The sequence below is a fragment of the Ambystoma mexicanum genome, chromosome 3p (assembly GCF_040938575.1).
Source record: "Ambystoma mexicanum isolate Mex_15411 chromosome 3p, UKY_AmexF1_1, whole genome shotgun sequence".
Taxonomy (NCBI): Eukaryota; Metazoa; Chordata; class Amphibia; order Caudata; family Ambystomatidae; genus Ambystoma; species Ambystoma mexicanum.
Window position 1 is genome coordinate 890,010,672 of NC_090925.1, and position 20,665 is coordinate 890,031,336.

Consider the following 20,665-nt stretch of genomic DNA (forward strand, 5'->3'; position numbering starts at 1 on the left):
TTTAGTAATCAAATACCAAAACACTTGAAAGTTTGGTCTTACTATCCTATATGGAATCCAATTATTGTCCCTATATTCACTGCCATAAGGCTAAAATCGAGCAAGCATTCTCTTTCCATCTATTAGTGATTTGAAAAGGATATGCTGGATTACATAAAAGACTTTTCTTAAAGGCTTGACAAAACCCTTTTTCTATATAAATAAAAATGTAAATGTTTGTTTGTTCAAAATCTTAAGTGTCCGAAAGTTCTTCACCGATTGCTTTGAAATTTTGACACAACATTGCATTCTAATAGGCACATGTTTTTATATACCTACTATACATAGATGTCACACCTGTGACAGGTAAAACATGCTTTTTGTGAAAAACAGCGCCATCTGTTGGATGTAAAAGCAACAGGCGCTATACTGAATATTTTACAATTCCATTTCAATGTTTCCGATTTAGCATGGCTCAAATACGTGCTGAGGAAGCAGCAGAGCGACGTGGGGCCAGACTTCAGGATGCACGGTTGCGAGCACGGCGATTGCATTCTGCAGCTTCAGATCTGCTTCTTTCTCAACAGAATGAATGCGACAGGGTGAGTGGCTGTAAGACGTCAACGAGAAACAGCAGATCAGCGTCAAACGTGACTCTGTGCTCAGCAATCACGTGATTACAATCGCCTTGCATTCGGTTACAACCCAGCTGATGATTATAGTTTGAGCCGGCATGTTCTCATCGGCACCATGACTGAAGTGTGTCCTTACTGCAAGGCTCTGAAATGTAATGGAGAAACAAAAAGGAATGTGTTGCGCAGCCGGGAAAATTAAACTGCCTCAACTTGTAGAACCGCCAGAGCCATTAGAAACTTTGCTTGCCGAATATACCGCCGAATCAAAGCATTTCTTATGTAACATCAGGAAATGCAACTCATGCTTCCAAAAGACGTCGTTCGGTGCAGAAATCGTAACAGCTCAATCCATGCCAACTTGCGTTTGCAATCAGCATCAACAAAGCTCAAGGCTAATCATTAGAAATGTGCGATTTAGATCTAGACACAGATTGCTTCTCACATGGACAATTATAGGTTACGTGTCCTACAGTTGGCAAACCAGACAATCTTTATATCTGCACAGACAATGGAACAAAAAATACTGCATACCCACAAGCATTGTGAAATTAAACCTATTAGAAACATGTGCTCTTTTCTTTCTTTTCCATTTAACCATACTGAGCCACAGCAACGCGTGGCCAGGGTCAGCTAATAAATAAAATAAAAACACACACACACAGTTGCTAATCTCAAAGTGAGATTACACTTTAAACACAGTAAAACACAGTAAAACGGATTTCAGTCAGTGAAGCAACCAAACTACAAGTAAAGTTGGAAATACAGTAAATTGAACACTTACCATACCTTGCCTTACACATCGATACCCAACGGCTACAGACCAAGGCTCATGGAAATATTTAAAAAAATAAAAGCTAAAAAAGGTTTGAATGCAGACAAACATTCAAAATTAGGGCTTAGCACGGGAACCTATTGTAGGTGGGGAAGGAGGGTAAAGTGAGAAGAGCAGGCCAGACAGTGGGCATGATGCCCCCCTCAATACTACAGCTACAGCAACGTTCACTACATCAGTGACTTTACAGTGCAGTTTGGAGCATTGCCTATGAGAAAGCCAAGACAATTGTGCCATTAGTCTGTATATCAAAGTCTGGCACCTACAAAGGATAAAGAGGCTAGGATCCAAAAAATTAAATTGACAACCTTACGTAGGAGGCAGCAGGCAAAATATAAATCACCACAACAATTTACCTGAAAATGTGCAATAGCTGTTCACTTGGCGCATTTTTTAACCCAGACACCATGCTTTGCAACCTGCTAACACTTTGTGTTGCTGAAGCCACTGGAGTTACCATCGCCTCTTTCTCTTTTAAGTACCGTCTTCCTGTTAGAGGAGTAGAGGGCGCAAATGATCTTTTCTGTTTAAAAGAAAAGGAAGGAAGAGTTTAGTCTAGTCTTCAATTATATGTATTCTCATTAAATTCATAAACACTGAATATCTAATAGTTATGTTCAGGGACACTTGGATATACTTTTTAGTGTTATTGTGGTCTTCTCTTCCCTCAATTAATAATCATTTTAACCTGCAAATTGCATATCAATGCCGTTTTACATTTAAATGAAATCCTCCTTTAAAGAATTAAACCAGAAATAAAGAAACCCCACAGGCAGAAAATGCTTAACAGGAAAAAAAGCCAATTGCAGCTAAACTGCTTCAGTAAGCCATCATAAAGTACAATAGCAATACGAGATGGCAATATTCTACTAAGTACAGAGAAAGAAATGTGACAAGGTCAGTACCATGACCTTGTCAAAAGTGGATGGGAACCCCTTTCAGTCTGCGGTTGAAGGTCCAAGTTCGAAGGTCTACCAGGGAGGAATCCAGAAGCAATTCCCCTGTCCGCACCTGTTAAGAGGAGGCACCCTCCAATTTACTATACCCTCCTCTAGTGCCAACCTTTACATGTGCAGTATCAATTTGTATCACCCCAAACCTTTGAACCCAAGTACTGGCCAGATGAAAACACCACCTACAAGACAGAAACCCATCGGCGCATCACGCAAACCCATTTCAAACACATTCGAGGGAGAGAGAGAGCAACAAGAGAGCCAGAGGCCCTGCTCACTGATCAGGACTCCTACATGGAGGGGCGTACCAGCGACGCCAGGTGAAATGAAGCAACTGAAGGTGGCGCTGGAGCACTTACACGGCTGTTGCTGATGTCGCGCTTTAGGCCAACAATGACATAATATAAGAAACAATTGAATAAAGGCAGCATTTACCTTAGAGTAGGCCAGGCGCGAACTTGGACACTGTACAACATGACCCACCATTGTTCTGTCGCTGCCCTGCCCGTAAGGTGGAGTGGCTTAAAGTGCTACGTAAAAGCTTTGTTCTTTGTAATCCCGCTCAGGTGGGGAAGGCAGGGCCAACGGACCATCCAGAGGATAGGGAGTTATTGGAGACCCCAGAAAGCAGTTATGTGTAGGTGTTCGGGTAAGGTCAGAAGAGTAGGTGGCTGACCAAGAGGAAGGCAGGCAGTGGAGTATGGAGGACACTTTTTGGGGCAGATGAGGCATTGGTTATTGAATGCAAGGGGTACTGTGTTGTGCGCGTGCGTGAAAGACTGGCGAGTAGGATTAGGAGGCAGTGAATGTTTGAGTTAAAGGGAGTTGTCTGAGAAGAACGTGGGGGGGAGTTTTAGTAGTGTGGAGGGAGACAGTAACAGCAAATGGTGGCGGGCAAGGCTTAGACGGAGTGAGGGGCATCAGACAGAGGAGGAAGAAACAAAAAGAGGAGGAATAGTACAAAAAGTGTGGGCAGGTGGAGTTGGACGAAGGAGAGTAGTAAGAGGGAATCGTCAACAAAAAAAAAGAGGGGTACTTGCGCATGATGGGAAGTCAACAGAATCGGGCACTGTCAGAAAGACACACCCAACTATACAGTTTAATCAACTAACCAATGTGATAGTGTAGGTTTCCATCTAGGAAGTCCTTCAGGGAGGAGCACCCAATAAGGCGTTGCCTTTAGGTGGTCCTATGTCGATTAATCAGAACTTAGACAGGAGGGATCAATATTCTGTATATGCCAACGTGGGAGTAGGGAGGCCTAGGTTGGAAGGATTGGTGCTTTCTAAACAGAGGGATATAGCCCTAGGGCCCTGAAAATGATTCACTAAAAACCCTAAAAAGATCTGCGACTCAGAGTATTCCTTGAACTATCTGTAGCATGATTAACGGTTCGTCTTTTTCAATTCTTTTGCCAATTTCTTAGACGGGGTACAGGAGTGCAGAGGTGGTTTGTTTAATATTGCTCACCATATGTGTGGGGCTTGAATCCTAAGAAAATGGAACCAAGAGCATGCTTTCATTAAAACCATTGTGCAAGACAGTCTCACACATAAGAAGCACCTTCCTTGGGCATGCTACCGGCCGCAAATCCTTTTATATGTGCACACATAATGCTTTGTTTTAAGAGGGAGAGGGTGTATGGCGGATGTATATATTAGTTAATTGAGAAAGCACAACAAACACTGTATAAAGGAATGGCAATGGCTGCAGCATTGCCCGATGGCAGTGCTTTTTAAAAGACTTTGGTGAGGCATAATTATAGAAATCCAGCTGTGGTAACATCAAACTGGAAGGAGTACAGACAACAAGCAATGTGAATGGTAATTACATGTAGACTGACATTTATATGCAGTCAAAATTACACAGCATTTACAATATTTAAAACTAAGTGAGGAGAGATAAAAGTAGCGGGTCTAAAGACAGCATTGGTAAGGAGTGCCCTCCATGAAGGGTATGCATTTTAGTGCACATTTGAAAGCAGTGATGGTGGCAATTTTGGTGTGGAGGAAGAGTTGAGTGGCGAACGGAGGGCAAAAGAACGGAAGCATTACGTGGCACAGGGTTGGTCAGGGAACAATGACAATAATCCAGAAGGGTTTAAAGCCCAATAGTAGAAATTTGAAAACATCAGTATTGTTTAGGGAGTCGGAAAAGTAGGAGACAAGTGAAAGTAACAAAATTTGGTATTTACTTAAAGAGGTGAATTAACAGTGGTATACTGGCTCCACTATATATAGAGGTATACCAAGAACTGGGCTGTAGCAGTAGTCAATGAAACCAAGTACTATGGTCGACCTGTTGAGTGGCATTTTAAGAGGTGGCGACATTCCTTGGTATGCAGGAGATCAGCCCTACAGATAAGGGATGCATCAGCCACTTTAACTCCCTAGAAATTGGCAAATCCATTTCCAAATCGTATCTGGAGCACTGAAGGGGATAATCCATTGACATTTGAGCTCATCATAAAAAAACTTTGCACGTTTGCACCCTCCGCCATTGCACGACAAGCTGTATCTACATTATGAAGGGATGACTTAAACCGATCCTAAGTCACTGACTTAGCTTCCACCAGACCACACTTGAAGACCTGTTGCTTGTCCAGTGGCATGTTTAGCAAGCAGGGTCATCAGCATTTGTCTGGTCTCTGGAGAAGAGAAGCGTTAGAACGGACCACTTTCCCAAAAGTCTTAAGAAGCGGGACTTCCTTGCTCCTGAGAGGATTGTTTCTCTCACAACTTCAATGCCTCAGTGAGGGCGTATTTCCGTAACGCCACCCCGATCTGCTTGAGGAGTAGAAGGCTAAAATCTCTGACAGCACGACCGCCTCTGGCTAGGGCTCTTTCGGCTGGGGCACGCCCAAGAAGACTGCCAAGCATATCTTTTCTTCATGGAAGGCTTGGATTGAGAAATCTCCTCGGCCACGTTGGCATCACAACTATCTTGTGTGTCCTAACAACTGTGCCTGCAGAAGTATGGTGGACAGATCTTAAGAAATGTTCAGAAGCTGAAACCGCAGTATGGCAAGAAGCAAGTAACTCTGGTGGGGAGGAGGAAGCAGAAACATTGACAGCTTGGAAGCATTTAGTCGCTACGCTATTTGGGCACACGCACGATTGGTCGAGTGACCAAGACTGAGTAGAAAATTCCGATGTAGGATCCCATCCGCAAGGCGCAGGAACAGGAGGTGCAGAAGAATAGGCTCGGGAGGGAGGGGGGTGGGGGTGAGGGAGCAGTATATATTATAGAAGCGAAACAATATAGGAATGTTGTTACATGTTCTGCAAGTTTGGTTTGTATTGTTAAAATAAAATAATAAAAATTGTTAAAACAATAAAATTAAAAAAAGTGCCTGCAATGGCCATAGCTCCCTCCTTGGCTTTTCTGTGGGGCGAGGGCGGAACCACATTTGAAGCCTCCAATGTTGATGCAGGCTTAGATGACGGCAGCAGATCTGGAGGCGGCTCTGCCAGCTGTTGAGGTGACATCAGGATCAATGTGGCAGAGCCGAGCCTGTGAGCCTAAATGGGACAGAGGCGGCAGCGGTCAGAAGCATGGCTGTCGGCAAGGCAGGAGTGGGAGGCACTAGAGATTGAGGCATGAGCTCCTTTATCCACCATTTAAAATATTCTGCCATTTTCCCTAATCTCATGATAGTCTGAACCATAAAAAAACAGTCCTCTTACGCAGCCATCACAGAAGACAGGGTTTTAAGTGTCCAAGTGTGGGTCACTTTAGGGGGTGCAAGCACCCTATTGAGAGATACCGCAGGGGCCCAGAGCAGTTGCAGTGGCTGAAAATCCCTCAAGGACTAAGGCGCAGCAGGGTAGGCTGGACAAGCCATACTATGCTGTACTGGATTCCATGCTGTCTGCAGTACAAGAGACTTGTGCAAGACCATTGACGAGAAGACAATTGGCGATGCATATCCCTGGTGTCTGCCTGCCAGCTCGTAAGCGTACAAAGACGGTGGGGACCACTCAGTCGCCTTACTCTGTCTCTGTGGCAAGCCCGGAGCCATTGAAGAGCAGTCGATGGCCCAGATTTCTCGCACCCAGAAAGCAACATGTTCTTGGGGTCTGCCATTTTGGACCTCGCAGACTGGTCATGGCTCGGACATCTTAGGACTGAGCATGCGGCCTGCCTTGGAAGTGCTAAAGTGGCGCCGTGAAGCAAGAGTCTAATAGCTCTTGGGCTTGAGCCTGGTGACAAGACCTCCTGGAGTCTCAGACCAACGTCCCAAAGTCACCTCAGTAACCTCGGTTTTACACCAGTAACTCTCCGTCAGGCGGTTGCCTGATACCAGACCTTGAAGAGTCCTCGATGTAGAGGACGATAGCTTTTCCACTTGACCATGAAGAGCCGTTAGACCCTGAAGAGCCGTCAAAATGCCTTGTAGAGCCCGCTACCCAAGCGTCAGTAGTAGCTCTTACAGCGTTGTGTAAGGAAGGCATGGTATTGAAGTAAGACAGACAAGTGACCACAGTTCAAGGGTGTTTATTCAACTTTAACAAGGGGGTGAAAAACACCTATCTAAACCTTAATCTACAGATGGGAGCAAGCTACGACCATCAAATAATAATGCAGTCATAGTGGAGTCTTGTCAAAATAAAAGCCTATACTACGGAACACGTTACTTACCTGTAACTGTTGTTCTCCAGCATGGGTCTGGCATGGATTCACATGCTCATGACTATTCCCGGACGTCAGTCCGGGGCTCCTTGGTAAAAGAAAAAACAAGTTTCACTTTCACTTACAAACTGTCTTCTCCTATAAAAGAATCACTTGAGCTCTGGGTCATACTGCCCTCTCCCTAAACCCGTCCTCTGGCAGCCATCTTCAGATACGGTAGCACATAAAGTGGCAGTATGGCCAAGAAGAGCAGCAGAGTGGCAGGAGGGAGGGTTTGCATGTGAATCCATACCAGACCCATGCTGGAGAACATTCTCCAGCATGGGTTCTGGCATGGATTCACATGCTCATGAATAAAGAATACATAGCAGTACAACATTACACAACCACAGGAGGTGGCAAGGCTCAAAAGAAGCAATTCCTCTTACCTTCGGAACAGGCTCACCTTCAACCGAACAGGTTGCGTAGCATTGCTTGACCAACCCTGGACTCCTATCTGGAATCCCTGTCGACACGGTAGAATCTTGTGAAAGTGTGCGTAGACCTCCACGTAGCAGGCCTGCAGATGTCTAGCAGGGGCACACCAGACAGGAACACTGTGGTCGCAGCGATCGCTCTGGTGAAATGGGCTCTCGGACGGCCGGGCAGCTGTCAGTTTGCCAACCAGTGAGTGCGTGATACAGCCAGCGAGCCACCTGGAAATGGAAGCCTCGGACAAAACTTTCCGATGATTCACAGTACCCAAGTTCACGAAAAGTTGAGACGGCTTCCGGAAACCATTTGTGCACGCCACATAGAACTTCAGAGCATGCGCCACATCCAGCGAGTGCAAAGTCCTTTCAGCCGGCAACAAAGGTGTCAGGGGGGATGGGGGGGGAGAACACAAGCAACACCAAAGGCTTGTTGAGGTGGAATTCCGACTGAAACTTTGGCATGAAGGAGGGGTACGTCCACAGCACCACCCTCATCTTGTGGAAAGTCAGATAAGGCTGCTTGCAGGACAGGGCCTGGATCTCACCAACCCTCCTGGCAGAGGTGATGGCCACAAGAAAAGGAGTTTTCCACGGAAGGATCTTGAGAGGAGCTTGAAACATAGGCTCGAAGGGGGCACCCATGAGCCTCGTCAGTACCACGTTGAGTTCCCACGCCGGAGTGGGCGCGATCTGAAAAGTCCTTTGATTCACTTTTTTACTAGACGGTGGGACCAAAGAGAAGTCCGCCCTGAAGACCTGGTGTAGCGGGAGATAGCTGCCAGATGCACCTTGATGGAGGCGTGCGCCAGCCCCGCCTTGGCCAAAGACAACGAGTACGGAAGCATCTGAGGGGCTGTGACCCTCAGAGGGTTGATCTTCTGCGTCTGGCACCACGTCGCAAAACGCTTCCACTTGTACCTGTAGAACTTGAGTCGACAACGCGCTGGCCCTGGCAAGGACCTCCCTGCAGTCCGCCAGCAGCTTGTACCCTCCGAAGTCTAAGGCTCCAGGCGCCAAGCCTTCAGGTTCAGCGATCCTGGGTCGTGGTGCAGGTTTGCACCTCCTTCCCTGGTGAGCAGATCTGTGACAACTGGTAGCTGACTGGAGGTGCCGTTGACAGGCTGAGAAGGTCCGGGTACCAAATCTGCCTCGGCCGTGCCGGGACGACGAAGATCTACCTGCACCAGCACCGGTTGAGTCGACTGATCACTCAGCAGGAGCAGCAACGGAGGGAATGCATACAGGACGTGCCTTCCCAGAGGAAGGCGAACACATCCCCCATGCTCTTTGGCTGGTGGAACCTGCTGGCAAATCGCTGGCACTTGGAGTTTGTCGTTGTCGCAAACAGGTCGATCCTGGGTCTGCCCCATCGGAGGGAGAGGCTGTCCGCTTGATCCTGTCAAAGCTCCCACTTGTGGCAAGAGCGTAGTTCCCTGCTGAGGGAGTCGGCGATGGTGTTCGTGACTCCAGCCAGGTGAAAAAGAATATGAGGAACATCCCGTGGACAACGGCCCAGTGCCACAATTCCTGCGCCTCTCTGGAGAGCGCTGGGGATCTGGTGCCCCCCTGCTTCCTGATGTAGAACATCGTCACGGTATTTTCCGTGAAGACCCTCACCACCTTGCCCTTGAGGAACGGAAGGAACGACTTGAGGGCCCAGAACACTGCCCGCAGCTCCAGGACATTGATGTTGAGATCCCTCTCCTCCAGTAGCCACAGGCCTCTGGCATGGAGACGTCCGGTGTGTTCTCCCCAGCACTCCAGGGACTCGTGCGTGGTGACTGTCTCATTGTATGGGGAAATCTGTGCCCCTGCGACGTTGGAGTGCACGCCTCACCACCTGATCGCTCAAGGGAACTCCTCGTCAAGCACAATCCTGTCTGCAAAGCTTCCGGACACCTGGACCCACCGAGCGTCCAAGAATTCCTGAAGGGGCCGCATCTGCAATCTGCAGAGCCTGATCAGGTAGATGCACAACGACATGCCGAGCAGCGACTTGATGGTCCGTACCTTGGCGATCTTCAGTGCCAACAGCCGTTGCACCTTGCCCAGAATGGCTGCTATTCTCTCCTCCGAGAGGGCAGCCAGGCAGGAGACTTTGTTGCGCCTGGACCCCAAGCAACAGCATGTTCTGCAAGGGATCCAAGCAGGACTGGATAGTTCACCGAGAACCCCAGATCCATCAGAAGCCGGACGGTCCTGTACGTGTGTTCGACAGCGATCTCCCTTGACTTGGCCCAGATGAGCTAGTCGTCGAGGTACAGGTAAACGTGTATCCTTGCAGACGTAGATGGGCCGCCACCGGTGCCAGGCATTTCGTAAAAACCCTGGGCGCTGACTTCAGTCTGAAGGGGAGGGCCTTGAATTGGTGGTGCTGACCTTGTGTGACGAAGCACAGGAACTTCCGAGGCTTCTCAGGAAGTCCCCTTCCTCCAGTTGGCTGAGCACCTGTTGCAACGTGACCATCCTGAATTTTTGGTACTTGTTTAGATGCAGCAGGTCGAGAATGGGCCTCCAGCCCCCGGTCTTTTTTTACTGAGAAGCATCTGGAGTAGACTCTGTAGCCCTGGAGTTGCCTTGGAACCAGCTCTATCGCCCCTTTTCTTAGCATGGCCCGTACCTCCGACAGGAGCTGAGGATGTGTCACTCCTCCCAGGCCACCGTTGGTATACGTGAACACTTCTGCTGGAGTGTGTCCGTGGGCCAGGGCATCCAGCACCCATTGGTGTAGATCTTTTTCCACTCGCTGACGAAGTCTGCCAGCCGGCCTCCCACCGGGGTGCATGGATGGGGGCCCAAAGTCCTGGCAGGTTCAATGCTGCTTCAAGGCCTGCATGCCGCCTTGGGAGCGACGGTGGCGACCACCTCCGAATGCCTTGTAACGACCCCTGTAGGCCTCCTGAGTCGTAGAACGGGAGGGTTGGCGGTATGAGGATGCTCCCCTGCCGAAACCCTTCCACAATCTTCTGGATTTGCCTCCTGAAGCACGAAAGAAAGGCTGGTGCTGCTGCAGCGTGCCTAGGGCCTGGGACGTGTCCGTTTCGGTCTTGATAGCCTGCAACTACTTGTTTACTGCCTTCCCAAAGAGATTGTCTCCATCTAAAGACATATCCAGGCCCCTCGTCTGAACTTCCTGCCGAAAATTGGCGGCTTTCAACCAGCCACGACGACCGAGGAAAACACGTGATGTCCAGGGCCACGGTGATGGCATGGTCCGACGACCGAGGCAAACGTGATGTCCAGGGCCACGGTGATGGCATGGTCCGACGACCGAGGCAAACGTGATGTCCAGGGCCACGGTGATGGCATGGTCCGATGCCACCTCACCCTCCTGGAGAATTTCCAGTGCCTGGAGCAGCTTGTCTGGGAGAAATTCCAGCAGGTGGGCCATCTTGTACCATAGCTCCCTGTCCTACCTGGCCAGGATAGTGAGAGCATTCGCTGTCTTCACCATAGTCACCGCCGAGTAGATCACCTTTCTACCCGTGGCGTCCAACTTCTTCCCCTCGCTGTCTGGGGGAACGGAGGCCAAAGATGGATTCGAGGACTTCTTCCGCGAAGCCGTCGAGACCACAGAGTCAGGAGAGGGCTACGATCGCAGGCACTAGGTGCAGACTCCGGCACCCGGTGTTTCTTCTCCAGCCTGTCTCTTTTTGCTGGGGCAGGATTCCTCATGAGCGCCAGGCATCCCAGACGTCGTCCACGAGAGGCACTGCCAGAATGGTCTTCCTCTTCGCCTCTCGGTGCTGGTAAAGGAAACTTTCCTTCTTGGTCTCTTCTGGCGTCAGCTGGAAGAGCTCAGACACGCGGGTGACCATGGAGTGGAACGATCCCACTTCGTCCGGTGCGGAAACTCAGTGGCGGGGAGATGCCACTGTCATCGACCGTGGCAGTTGTCACTGTGTCCGTACCTGGGGGATGGGCCGCGGGGGGTGGGGTGGGGGGGGGGGGCGGATGGGGGACGACGTGAATATGAGGCAGCTGAAGAGGAGGCGTGGGGTGCCGTTTCCTCTTCTTCGCAACGGGGGTGTAGTCGTCATCCTCCTCTGGATCTCTGACACAAGCGTGTGGAGAGTTGATAGTATGTCCAGCGACACGTCTCTGGGAGGTGGAGTAGGCTTGCTGGGCCAACCGGCTACGTTAGGCAAGATTTTGTGCATTACCCTTTGGGTGCACTACAACCACCTTGACCTCCAGGCAACAGGAACCCAACCTTTGGTAGAAGTCTGTACTACACAGGTTGGTAGTGTGGCTGAGCAGCCAGGCTCATCTCAAGAGGGGTCAATGTGAGCAGTAGGGGAATTACATAAAGATTCACAGTGACAAGTATCCAAATAAACACTTACACTCAAGGTTTCTTCATTAAACAATTATTAATTTAACAGTCAGTTTGAACAAGCTTTCTTCAGAAGAGGCAATATAATAGTAACACACAAATACACTTCAAACTACACACTCTTAGTTTCTCTAAATCAGCAAGTACCCATTTTGGAGGGCACACAGACACTTCCTACACCACATTTAGAGCAATACTGAGATGAGTGTTAAAGTAAAGAGGTTTCAGAATAAAACAAGACATCACACAAATATTCTGAAGCCGGTAAGTACTTTTGAACCCCCCAATGCAAAGTAAGTGAACCCTTTCCTGGAGGGAAGGTAAGACACAAGCAAAGGTGAGAAGAGTCATTCAAGGAGCCAGGCCAGCCAATGCAAATTTGCAAAAATCTAGGTGAGCTGAAGCACTTCTTGCAGTTAAGTAAAAGTCTTGCACAAAGTTTTAAAAGTCTTTATAGAAAAAGTAAAATCAATGTCGGGCCACAAGCTGGGAGGCGAGTGAGGGGTAGACGATGCAAACAATTCTACAGGAGCAACCAGAACAAGGCTCAACTGAGAACAAGTAAGGCTACACAACAAGAGGTCTCCTTGGTTTACAGTACCTTTGGTTAGAAGAAATGGCTCCAGCTGGCTCCTGTTCCTGTGCAGCTCTGTAGATCCTGTTGTTCCTGGGCCTCAGTCGTGGGGACAAGAGAGAGGACTTCTGGGACCTCCTACACTGCGATGGAACGGCCAGCAATAGCAAAGCACAAACTTCAATTCAGCGGCACATTGTGATTTCAGCTCCTTGCGCCTCAGCAGATAGCACCACAGCGGACTCTCGGATCCAAAACTAGACTTTCTGCACATCTGGGGTCCAGCACTCTGTTGAGGTGGCTCAGGCTTGGTCAGTCCTGCTTCAAGGGAGTCCGTAGGATCTCCGGAGGCTCGGGTCCAAACTTAAAAGCGATGCACTCAATTTGGTGTTCCTCTCCCTGGCACTTCGGTTCCAGCAGTGGAAGTAAGGCAGCTTCCAGAGGATTTCCAAACGAGTTCACTTTGCAGTTGATTGGTCCCACCAACTCAAGGGGAGAAGTCGTCCTTGCAGGGCTTCACTATTCGAGGCGAATTCGGAGCTTCAGCACAGCAGCAGGGCTTCACCGGGCAAACCAACGGTCCAGGAGTTGCAGCAGGCATCTCTTCCAAGTTCTTCGGATTCCTTCGTCCAGTGGTCGACTCTGCCTTCCAAGCCAAAAAGCCTCACCTTTTATGCAGGTTTCTCCCATTCATTTCAGCTTTGCTGTCAAATCACACAGCAGGGTGGCTGTCATTGCCTGACCGCCAGCCGGCCAATCACCTTTGGGTGCATTCCTGTAACCAAAGGGATTAAGCACAGGGAGTTTCAGTCCCCTCCCTCACTTCCTGCCCCTGCCAGAGTTTGCTGCTTTACAGTCTTTATATGCAGTTCTTATGTTCCTCTTAGTTCGAATAATAATGTCTTGCTTCTTTCCTTTTATGTATGGAACGGTATTTTGGTGTTGTCATGTAGTTTGAAGATGAGCATGAGCCGTTAGGCGAAAGCGCTGTGTGCGCAATGCTGTCCGGTGAGTAATGTGTGATGCGCTGTGCTGTTTCGCCTTTCATATTGCTAACCTGTGTCTTTTCTCCTTGCAGGTTTCGATGTTCCTCGCTGAGCGGTGTAATGTTCCAGCAATGATACTGACCAGATGACGACTAACCAGGTAAGAATTGTGTGGCTTTCTTAATTCGGGAGGAAATGTGAGTAAACGCTTACTAATGCTGTCTTTCTTTCTCCTCTTTCCAGGTTATGGTATTCCAGGATGCATGCGGTGCCGGATGATGAGTTCGTACCTTCAGGTGAGTGGACCTGAATTCGGCGATGGATTGAAGACAAGATACTGTTCCAGGCAAGTTTCGTAGTGTTCTTTCTCTCTCTGCAGGTCCTTGGTTTCAGGTAAGCTGTCATCAAAGAACTGGACACGGTGAGCGTTACGCTGCCCACAGCAGAATAACGCAAAGCATGTTCTGCTGTTTGGGTGTGGTTTAAATAGTCTCAGGTAAAGTAGTCCAGGTAAAATAGTCCCAAGCCTGCCACACCCAAAATAGTCCAGGTAAATTAGTCCCAGGCCTGCCACACCCAAAAGACTAGACCGCATAGCTCAGTTCCTTGTAACTGAGCTATGTGTGTGCCTCCATGTTGGCTGACCCCCTCTCCCACCCCCCCTTCCAAGTTAAATAGTCCCATTCTAATGTTGGTCTTCATGATGGTTATGAGCCTGGCGCCTAAGTCGCCAGGACTGACTCTCGAGTCTTGTATGAGGTTTTAAGGCCTTTGACCTGGCCCTTCCTGGAAGGCTGACTTGCCAGTGAGGGCCAGGGGCAAGGGTCATGACACTAAGGGAACTGCACAGGATTCTGCCTAACAATGCAAAAGAAAGAAGTGTTCACAAAATGATAAGTCAGGATGTTCGGGCCGCTGGCCTTCCTTCCCTACGCTTTCAGCACAGGCAAGGCAGTTCACTCGAGTCAGGCACACTCTGGTTTCCTCGACATGACGATACAGTTCCAATTTCAGCATCCGGGCCTTATGCGCTCAAGTATCTTTTTTCATCAAAGTCTCTTGACTCAAAGGGCCTGATGTGCAAAAAAAAAAAAAGAAGTTATTTTCCTCTTATAATTATGTGATTCGGGTGTCTTTCCCTGAGGATCCCCCTCAGCTAGGCTCAGATCCCTTTTCTATTACAGTGCCTTCCCCTCTTCCGGGCTAAGATCCCTTTAAGGCTCCAAAAATATTCCTTCTCAGGTGACTCAAGATTCACCCCAGATCCCCCTCAGCCGGGCAAAGATCCTTTCTTCACATTCAATTAGTCTCCCTCAGCTGGGCTCGGACTAATTGCAGTTCACTTTATACTTATCCAAGATTTTCGAATGTGCATAGGGTTTAGCTTGACCCATCGCAGGATCAATTCGATACAAAGTTCCCTTTTTACAATGCAGTTGCCATTCAGTTGGATACCTAACAGACATCCGAATGGGCAGCCGTGTGGCACCGGACCACTCTACACGGTATCTTAGTTGGCTTTTTTAAAGTACATTCACTCCTTTAGTTTCCACTTGTATGCGCCTTTCATCGCATGCGCTTCAAACACTGTCCTTTGTGGATTTCTTCATACAATGTTGCAGCTTGCAACCTTGGTTCACCACAAGCTGATTTTGTATCAGTTTCTTCGACTCACCGGCTGTTCTGTTTTTACTGGCACAGATTTCTTACAGAAGCCAAGGACAGTATCATGCCGGCAATCGCTCCTCCCGGCCTGGGTTATCAACATGGGAACACCCAAATACCTTTGATGCACAGCGTAGGTTTGTTCAGCTTCAGTTCCCGGTCTTAGGTTTCTCACATTCCAAGGCTCGTGAAAGTAACGGTTTCTAGAGGTCAAGGGTACTTCCCTCCTTGCAACCCCTCTCTGGTCTCGCCACCTTTCTCCTTGTGTAGAATCGCCATCTTGGAACTGCTGCTTCCTCGTGTGCTTTTCCTCGCTCAGTGTGCTTTCGTGCTCCGCCATTTATCCTTGTGGGGAAGTGTGATGGAGTCAGGCATTTGTAATCAGTGATTGCCTGACCTTCCCTGTCCAAGGTGTTGGGACATGTCAGGTATTCGGCTCTGTTGTTGGTCTGTTGTCACACATGATGAACTGTCCGTGAGAACTTGTGTGTCGGGGAGTGGGTGGGGGGTAGAGAGAATTCAACTTCTAGATATCCTACGTGGTAGAACGGGAAAAAATTGTTACCGGGAAGGGGATACCACATCTCACCCTTTGGTGTTCCACTTCCACTCCCAAAAAGACCTCTCATTCAGGTGATCCTCCTGCACTGGTCCACCCCTAGGAACTAGTTCCAATAGTGATGGCCGTGTCCTGCCAACCTGGATGCCAGATCCATGGGGACAAGCAGATGAAACACCTTCAGGTTTCTCACAGTTATTGGCAAACCAGATAAAGTTAGGCCTCAGAGGCCTTGACCTGTGGGTCGGTAGTAGCCTTTACAGCCTTGGGTGTAATCCTGCTAATTTTAGCAGGGAACGGGTCCCTTCAGTCCAAAACAGTCTCAGTGCCTGGGCGGGGTGGCTGAAAACAAATAGAAGTTACCCAGAGCAATGCGCGAAGATGTGACCTTTGAAGAAGCCATGAAGTCCTTGATCCAGTGCGGAGGAGAGTCCCTGAAGAGATCCTGCTACTGACTCAGGTGTGATCCCAACATTGCACAGGGCAAACAAAAATCCCACTGTTGGTAAAGGCTCAAACCCCTCAGGTGGAGGCTATGGGCGTCTGAAGAAGGAAAATACCTGCCACAAAAGGAACCAAAACCAATTATCACCAGCATACGTGGTTATGAACGAGGTGGGCAAGCGTGCAGCAAAATAAAAATAACTATGGAAAGTTGCGACAAAATAAAACAATTCAGCAGGAGCAAGACGTCCAGTCACGTCAAACAGTAAAAAAGGATTGTTGAGAGACACATATGGGCAGAATCAGCATAGGTGGGCATGCCCTGCGTGCATTCATTTAAAGGGGTTCCCATTTGTACTTTTTTGCAAGTTGACTGCATAGGTTATTCAGCCAGTGGTGGGTCCGAGCCTTTTTTTTTTTAATTACCATCTTTAAATGTAGGTACCAGAGCAAGCCTCCATATACCATAAGATCGGCCTTTGTCCAAGAAACAGGCATTGACAAAACAGTCAAACCTCCTTCACTTAGAAAATACAGGGACCACTTTAGTCTATCCTGCAATGAAACCCTGACATAATATAAATAGGTGTTGTGACGAATCCTTGTATGTCGTCACTTCAAGGAGGTGAGATCGCTTCCATAAAGTCCCCATGGGGGTGGTATTCAGTGGGAGGATCTCGTGGGGAGGGACTACCCTTCTGGGGTAAGGACGACAATCCAAGGGAAACAGTACGACACCCCTCACCCTACATCTTATCCTTTACACCCCACCTTCATGTTACACACCTCCATATACATCTGCGAGACCAAAAGCTACACACTTACTGAGAGGAGGAAGAGGCGGTCTTACTGGACCAACGCCAGCAATGGAGACACAGATGAGGAGGCGTCTCGAGCCCTCCCGGTAAGTGGAAAGAGCAGTCTAGATCCCATTATCCATTACAGATAAAAAGTAAAGAAGGACTCACATGGCAGTCGGACCCTCCCCGCAGGTACTGCAAGCGAGGACGACGCCCCGCTTGGGAAAGAGACGAAGCTGCTGACCGGGACACAAGGAGTATCCAGGCGTCCTTACCTTGTCCACTGTGCACAGATAGACCAGAAAACAATGAGGATGCGGGTCTGGGCGAGAGAATCTGCCGGACCACGCGCTCGCTGAGAGACGCAAAGCTCACCCAAGAAAATTTGCTACAGAGCTGCTATGAAAACTGCGAAACCAGGAGAAACATGAAGAAAGCCTGAGACATTGGAAGAGCCAGAGGGCAGCAGAGAATATTCAGCAGCAACCTAGAAGGTACAGGGGTTGCCTCGGTCTTCGAGGAGAACAAGATAAACCCAGTAACCAAGGTCTGGGACCCATAAATATTAACACAGAGAAGCTGGGACATCATAATACCTGGCAGGATAATGATCTGGGTAAAAAAGGAACAGGATACAGTGAAGAAAGCCAGGTCTGGGTCTTGGAACTTGAGTAGGAGAAAATAATTCTTGCTCATCTTCTTCGTGGCACTACCTGGCAGGATAGTGAACCAGGTCTGCCCATAATGAGCCAATTAAACGTGGGTCTGGGACCCACAACAACTGCCTTGCTAAGCCTGAGAAAGGCCAGGGGAAGGGAGTAATTTTCCCCCTGGCATTGTGAACTGTGAAAGAGAGCCTGAGGAGGGCCAGAGGAAGGGAGTCATTCTCCTGGGGTACAAAGTATTTAACATTCTGACGCAGTGTGTTGGAGGATCTGCTACTAAAGTACAAAAACCAGGGGAAGGGAGTCATTTCCCCTGGTAAAGAACTGGCAACCAGAACTGTGCGACCCAGACCTGGAGGAGGGAAGTCATTCTCGTGGACCAAGAACTTTGGTACAACGGTTTAGTTTAAATACAAGTGTAAGGGACAACGATTGGGACATTTTGACACAGGACGGTGGACTCCAAGTTACTAAGACATCCTGACAGATCCATTAGTACTTTAGTTGAGGCAGGAAAACCCCTCATGGAGATTGGGACAGTTGGAAATGTCTCCTTATTTTTATCTCAAATAAAAGTATTTAGCAATCACTATGCCACCTGTGTGTAAATCATCTTCTGCACCCTTACAGCTTCTATGCTGCACTCTATGTCAGATATCTCCTGCTTCTGAAATGGAACAAAGATTAGACCTACCCAATTTAACAGTAGTCAATTTACCAATGTTGGCAGGACGGAGTGCTGTGTTGAGGCCCAAACTTCTGTATGTATGCTTAGCACAAATGCTGCGGGACAAGGTATAACCTACGGAGCTATCTTACTGCCAAGTACCTGCGTGGTCAGTGTTAAGGTAGTGTGTGCAAGAATCCTTCAGTCGATCATATTTACAACACTTACAGAGCATTCCTTTTAGTCACAACACCGTACCTATGGTTTATGCAGCTTTTCAGTCATGTTTTACAAATGTGCTGGGTCTCACTGGGACCACAGCTTGAAGTGGAAAAACACTGAACTGAGAAGCCTTTGGTTTTGACAGCAAGATGTGAACAGCAGCTGCAAAAAGGTCTTCCTTCAAACTTTGGTTTTAAAATGGTTGTAAATTACACAGTATGGCAGGGATTCGTATTCATGCAACACAGGGATCAGCAGGTTAAAACCTTACATAGGTGCTACTACACTCCTGATAGGCTACATAGATTTGAAGCAGATACGGACAAAAGATGTTCGACGGGATGTAGCCAGGAGCGTACCTTGATGCACATCATGGGGACAGGTTTGAAATTAGCTGGATTGTGGCATACAGTTGAGGCGGTCATCTCTCAGGTGGGATAACACCAGATTTTGTTTTATTTGGACTGTATCGGAGGGAGCAGTAGCAGTGGAGTTACAGATAACTGCGTTGCAGGGCAAAAAAGATCCTCCCTCAACAGCCCAGTGGCTAAATAGACTGGGAGATTCCGGCAATGGAGAAACTAATGGCACAGCTGGTAAATCTGAAGCGGCATGGAGAGCCTTGATTCATCACTTCATCTTTACGAGTCTGAATTTCTTTAAGACTAAAGCGTGTGATCTTCCAAAATGCTGTGTGCGGAGCCACCTGAGCAACAAGCTCAGACATGCGGTCTGGCAAGGGAAATCTTGGCCTTCTAATACTGGTGGGGGCGGAGGTGATGTTTGTTCAACAGGTTATAAAACCCAATAAAAATATCTTAGAAACAAAAAAATATTGTTGTAAATTAGTACTAGTGCTGGAAATTCCTAAGACTAGTGATATGGCTCTCATCAACCCCTGCAAGAGCGTGCGGGAAATAATGTCAAGCTAGCTTTCGGGACACATCCTAAGGTTTATTCCCTCACTGATCAGGGTAGAAAATTATCCAAATCGGAGAGTGAATTAGCTTTTTAACGGTTATGGGATTTACAGAGAGGATTAACAGCCAGATTACTGAATTATTGAAAACATGGGAATTTATGAAAGAGCCAAAGATAAGGCTGAGAGACCCTACATTTAAAATAAATCCATAGTTTTCTTCCTCTAAGAAGAAGATACCCCCCCCGCCCCCCTTCATGCTCCTTTGGAAATTATTTATTTAGGAAGTCTACATGCCTTTGGCACTCCTTTGAAACCCCCCAGCCCCACATCTCCCCCTCCACCCCCCAACCCCCAATCCATCTGCTCTCCTAAACAAGGATTCCTGACAAACAAATCTGTAAAGTGACTCTGCACAACTTAAACTGCGATGAGGAGCCCACACATTACCCTTTGTAGTGACTTTACCAAATCTTAATCAAGTGACACACAATACTGATATTATGCCATTTCCTGTAAACATTGAAAATGGGGAACAAAGGCTTTGAAACTTAACTTGTATTTAGGTGACAGCTATGCCACAAAAATGACAAGCGATTTACTTTAGTGCTTTTACTATACAAAATAAAGCAACATGCAAAGGATTGAAGAAGACAACATGCTTAAATGTGCCTTACATTTAGGTTGATCTCCTGTCTGCAAGTACAGACAAAAGATACACAACAAACTTGCTTAATGATTACGTACATGCTATTTTAATTTCTAGGTGGCATTCCCAAAAAAAACACTGGAATGCATAGCAACATTACCTTGTCAAAATGCTGTTGAAGGTTGCATTCCATATTCAAACTGGGTGTTATTTTTCCAACAAACATTTCTGCAGCAAACTTTCTTGGAGTTCCAATTTCTTCTTCGGCATCCTCTCCCAAGAAAACCCTCTCATCAAAATCACCAACTGTGAGGACATACTCTTCATATTCTTTGTTAAGCGCTTTGCTGTAGAAGCAATTTCAGAAAGCAACATACGATTATGCAGGATGTGAAGGCATCACCAAGAAGACACAGACAGTTTCAAGTTTGATCTATAAACTTTAACTAAAAATGTAGGATGGAAGAAAAGTATAGTCTGTCAGGAAGTGCAAAGCAAATGTTTGTCCAAAACCTATATTTGCCCTCACATCTAAAAGTATACAAGGTGTAAGGATCTCAGCCTCAAAATAAGTAGTGTTCCCAGCTCCTGGCTTATAACGAGCTTTCCCTTCCCCAGATTCAAGATAGTTCACAAGGCAAAGGGGTTGCCTTTCCCAACACGTTTCCTTGGGAC

At 47.8% G+C, this 20,665-nt stretch overlaps 1 protein-coding gene across 3 annotated transcripts in view; it reads right to left on the reverse strand.

The window, feature by feature from the left end:
* RBL1 (RB transcriptional corepressor like 1) overlaps positions 1-20,665 on the reverse strand; it is a 1,112,731-nt gene that overhangs the window by 901,900 nt on the left and 190,166 nt on the right. For all 3 annotated transcript variants that reach the window (XM_069652118.1, XM_069652119.1, XM_069652120.1), the window contains 2 exons: positions 20,151-20,337; positions 1,803-1,969 (listed from right to left, as the gene is read on the reverse strand). In XM_069652118.1, the coding sequence (XP_069508219.1) occupies positions 1,803-1,969; positions 20,151-20,337 (354 nt within the window). The remainder of the gene's footprint in view (positions 1-1,802; positions 1,970-20,150; positions 20,338-20,665) is intronic.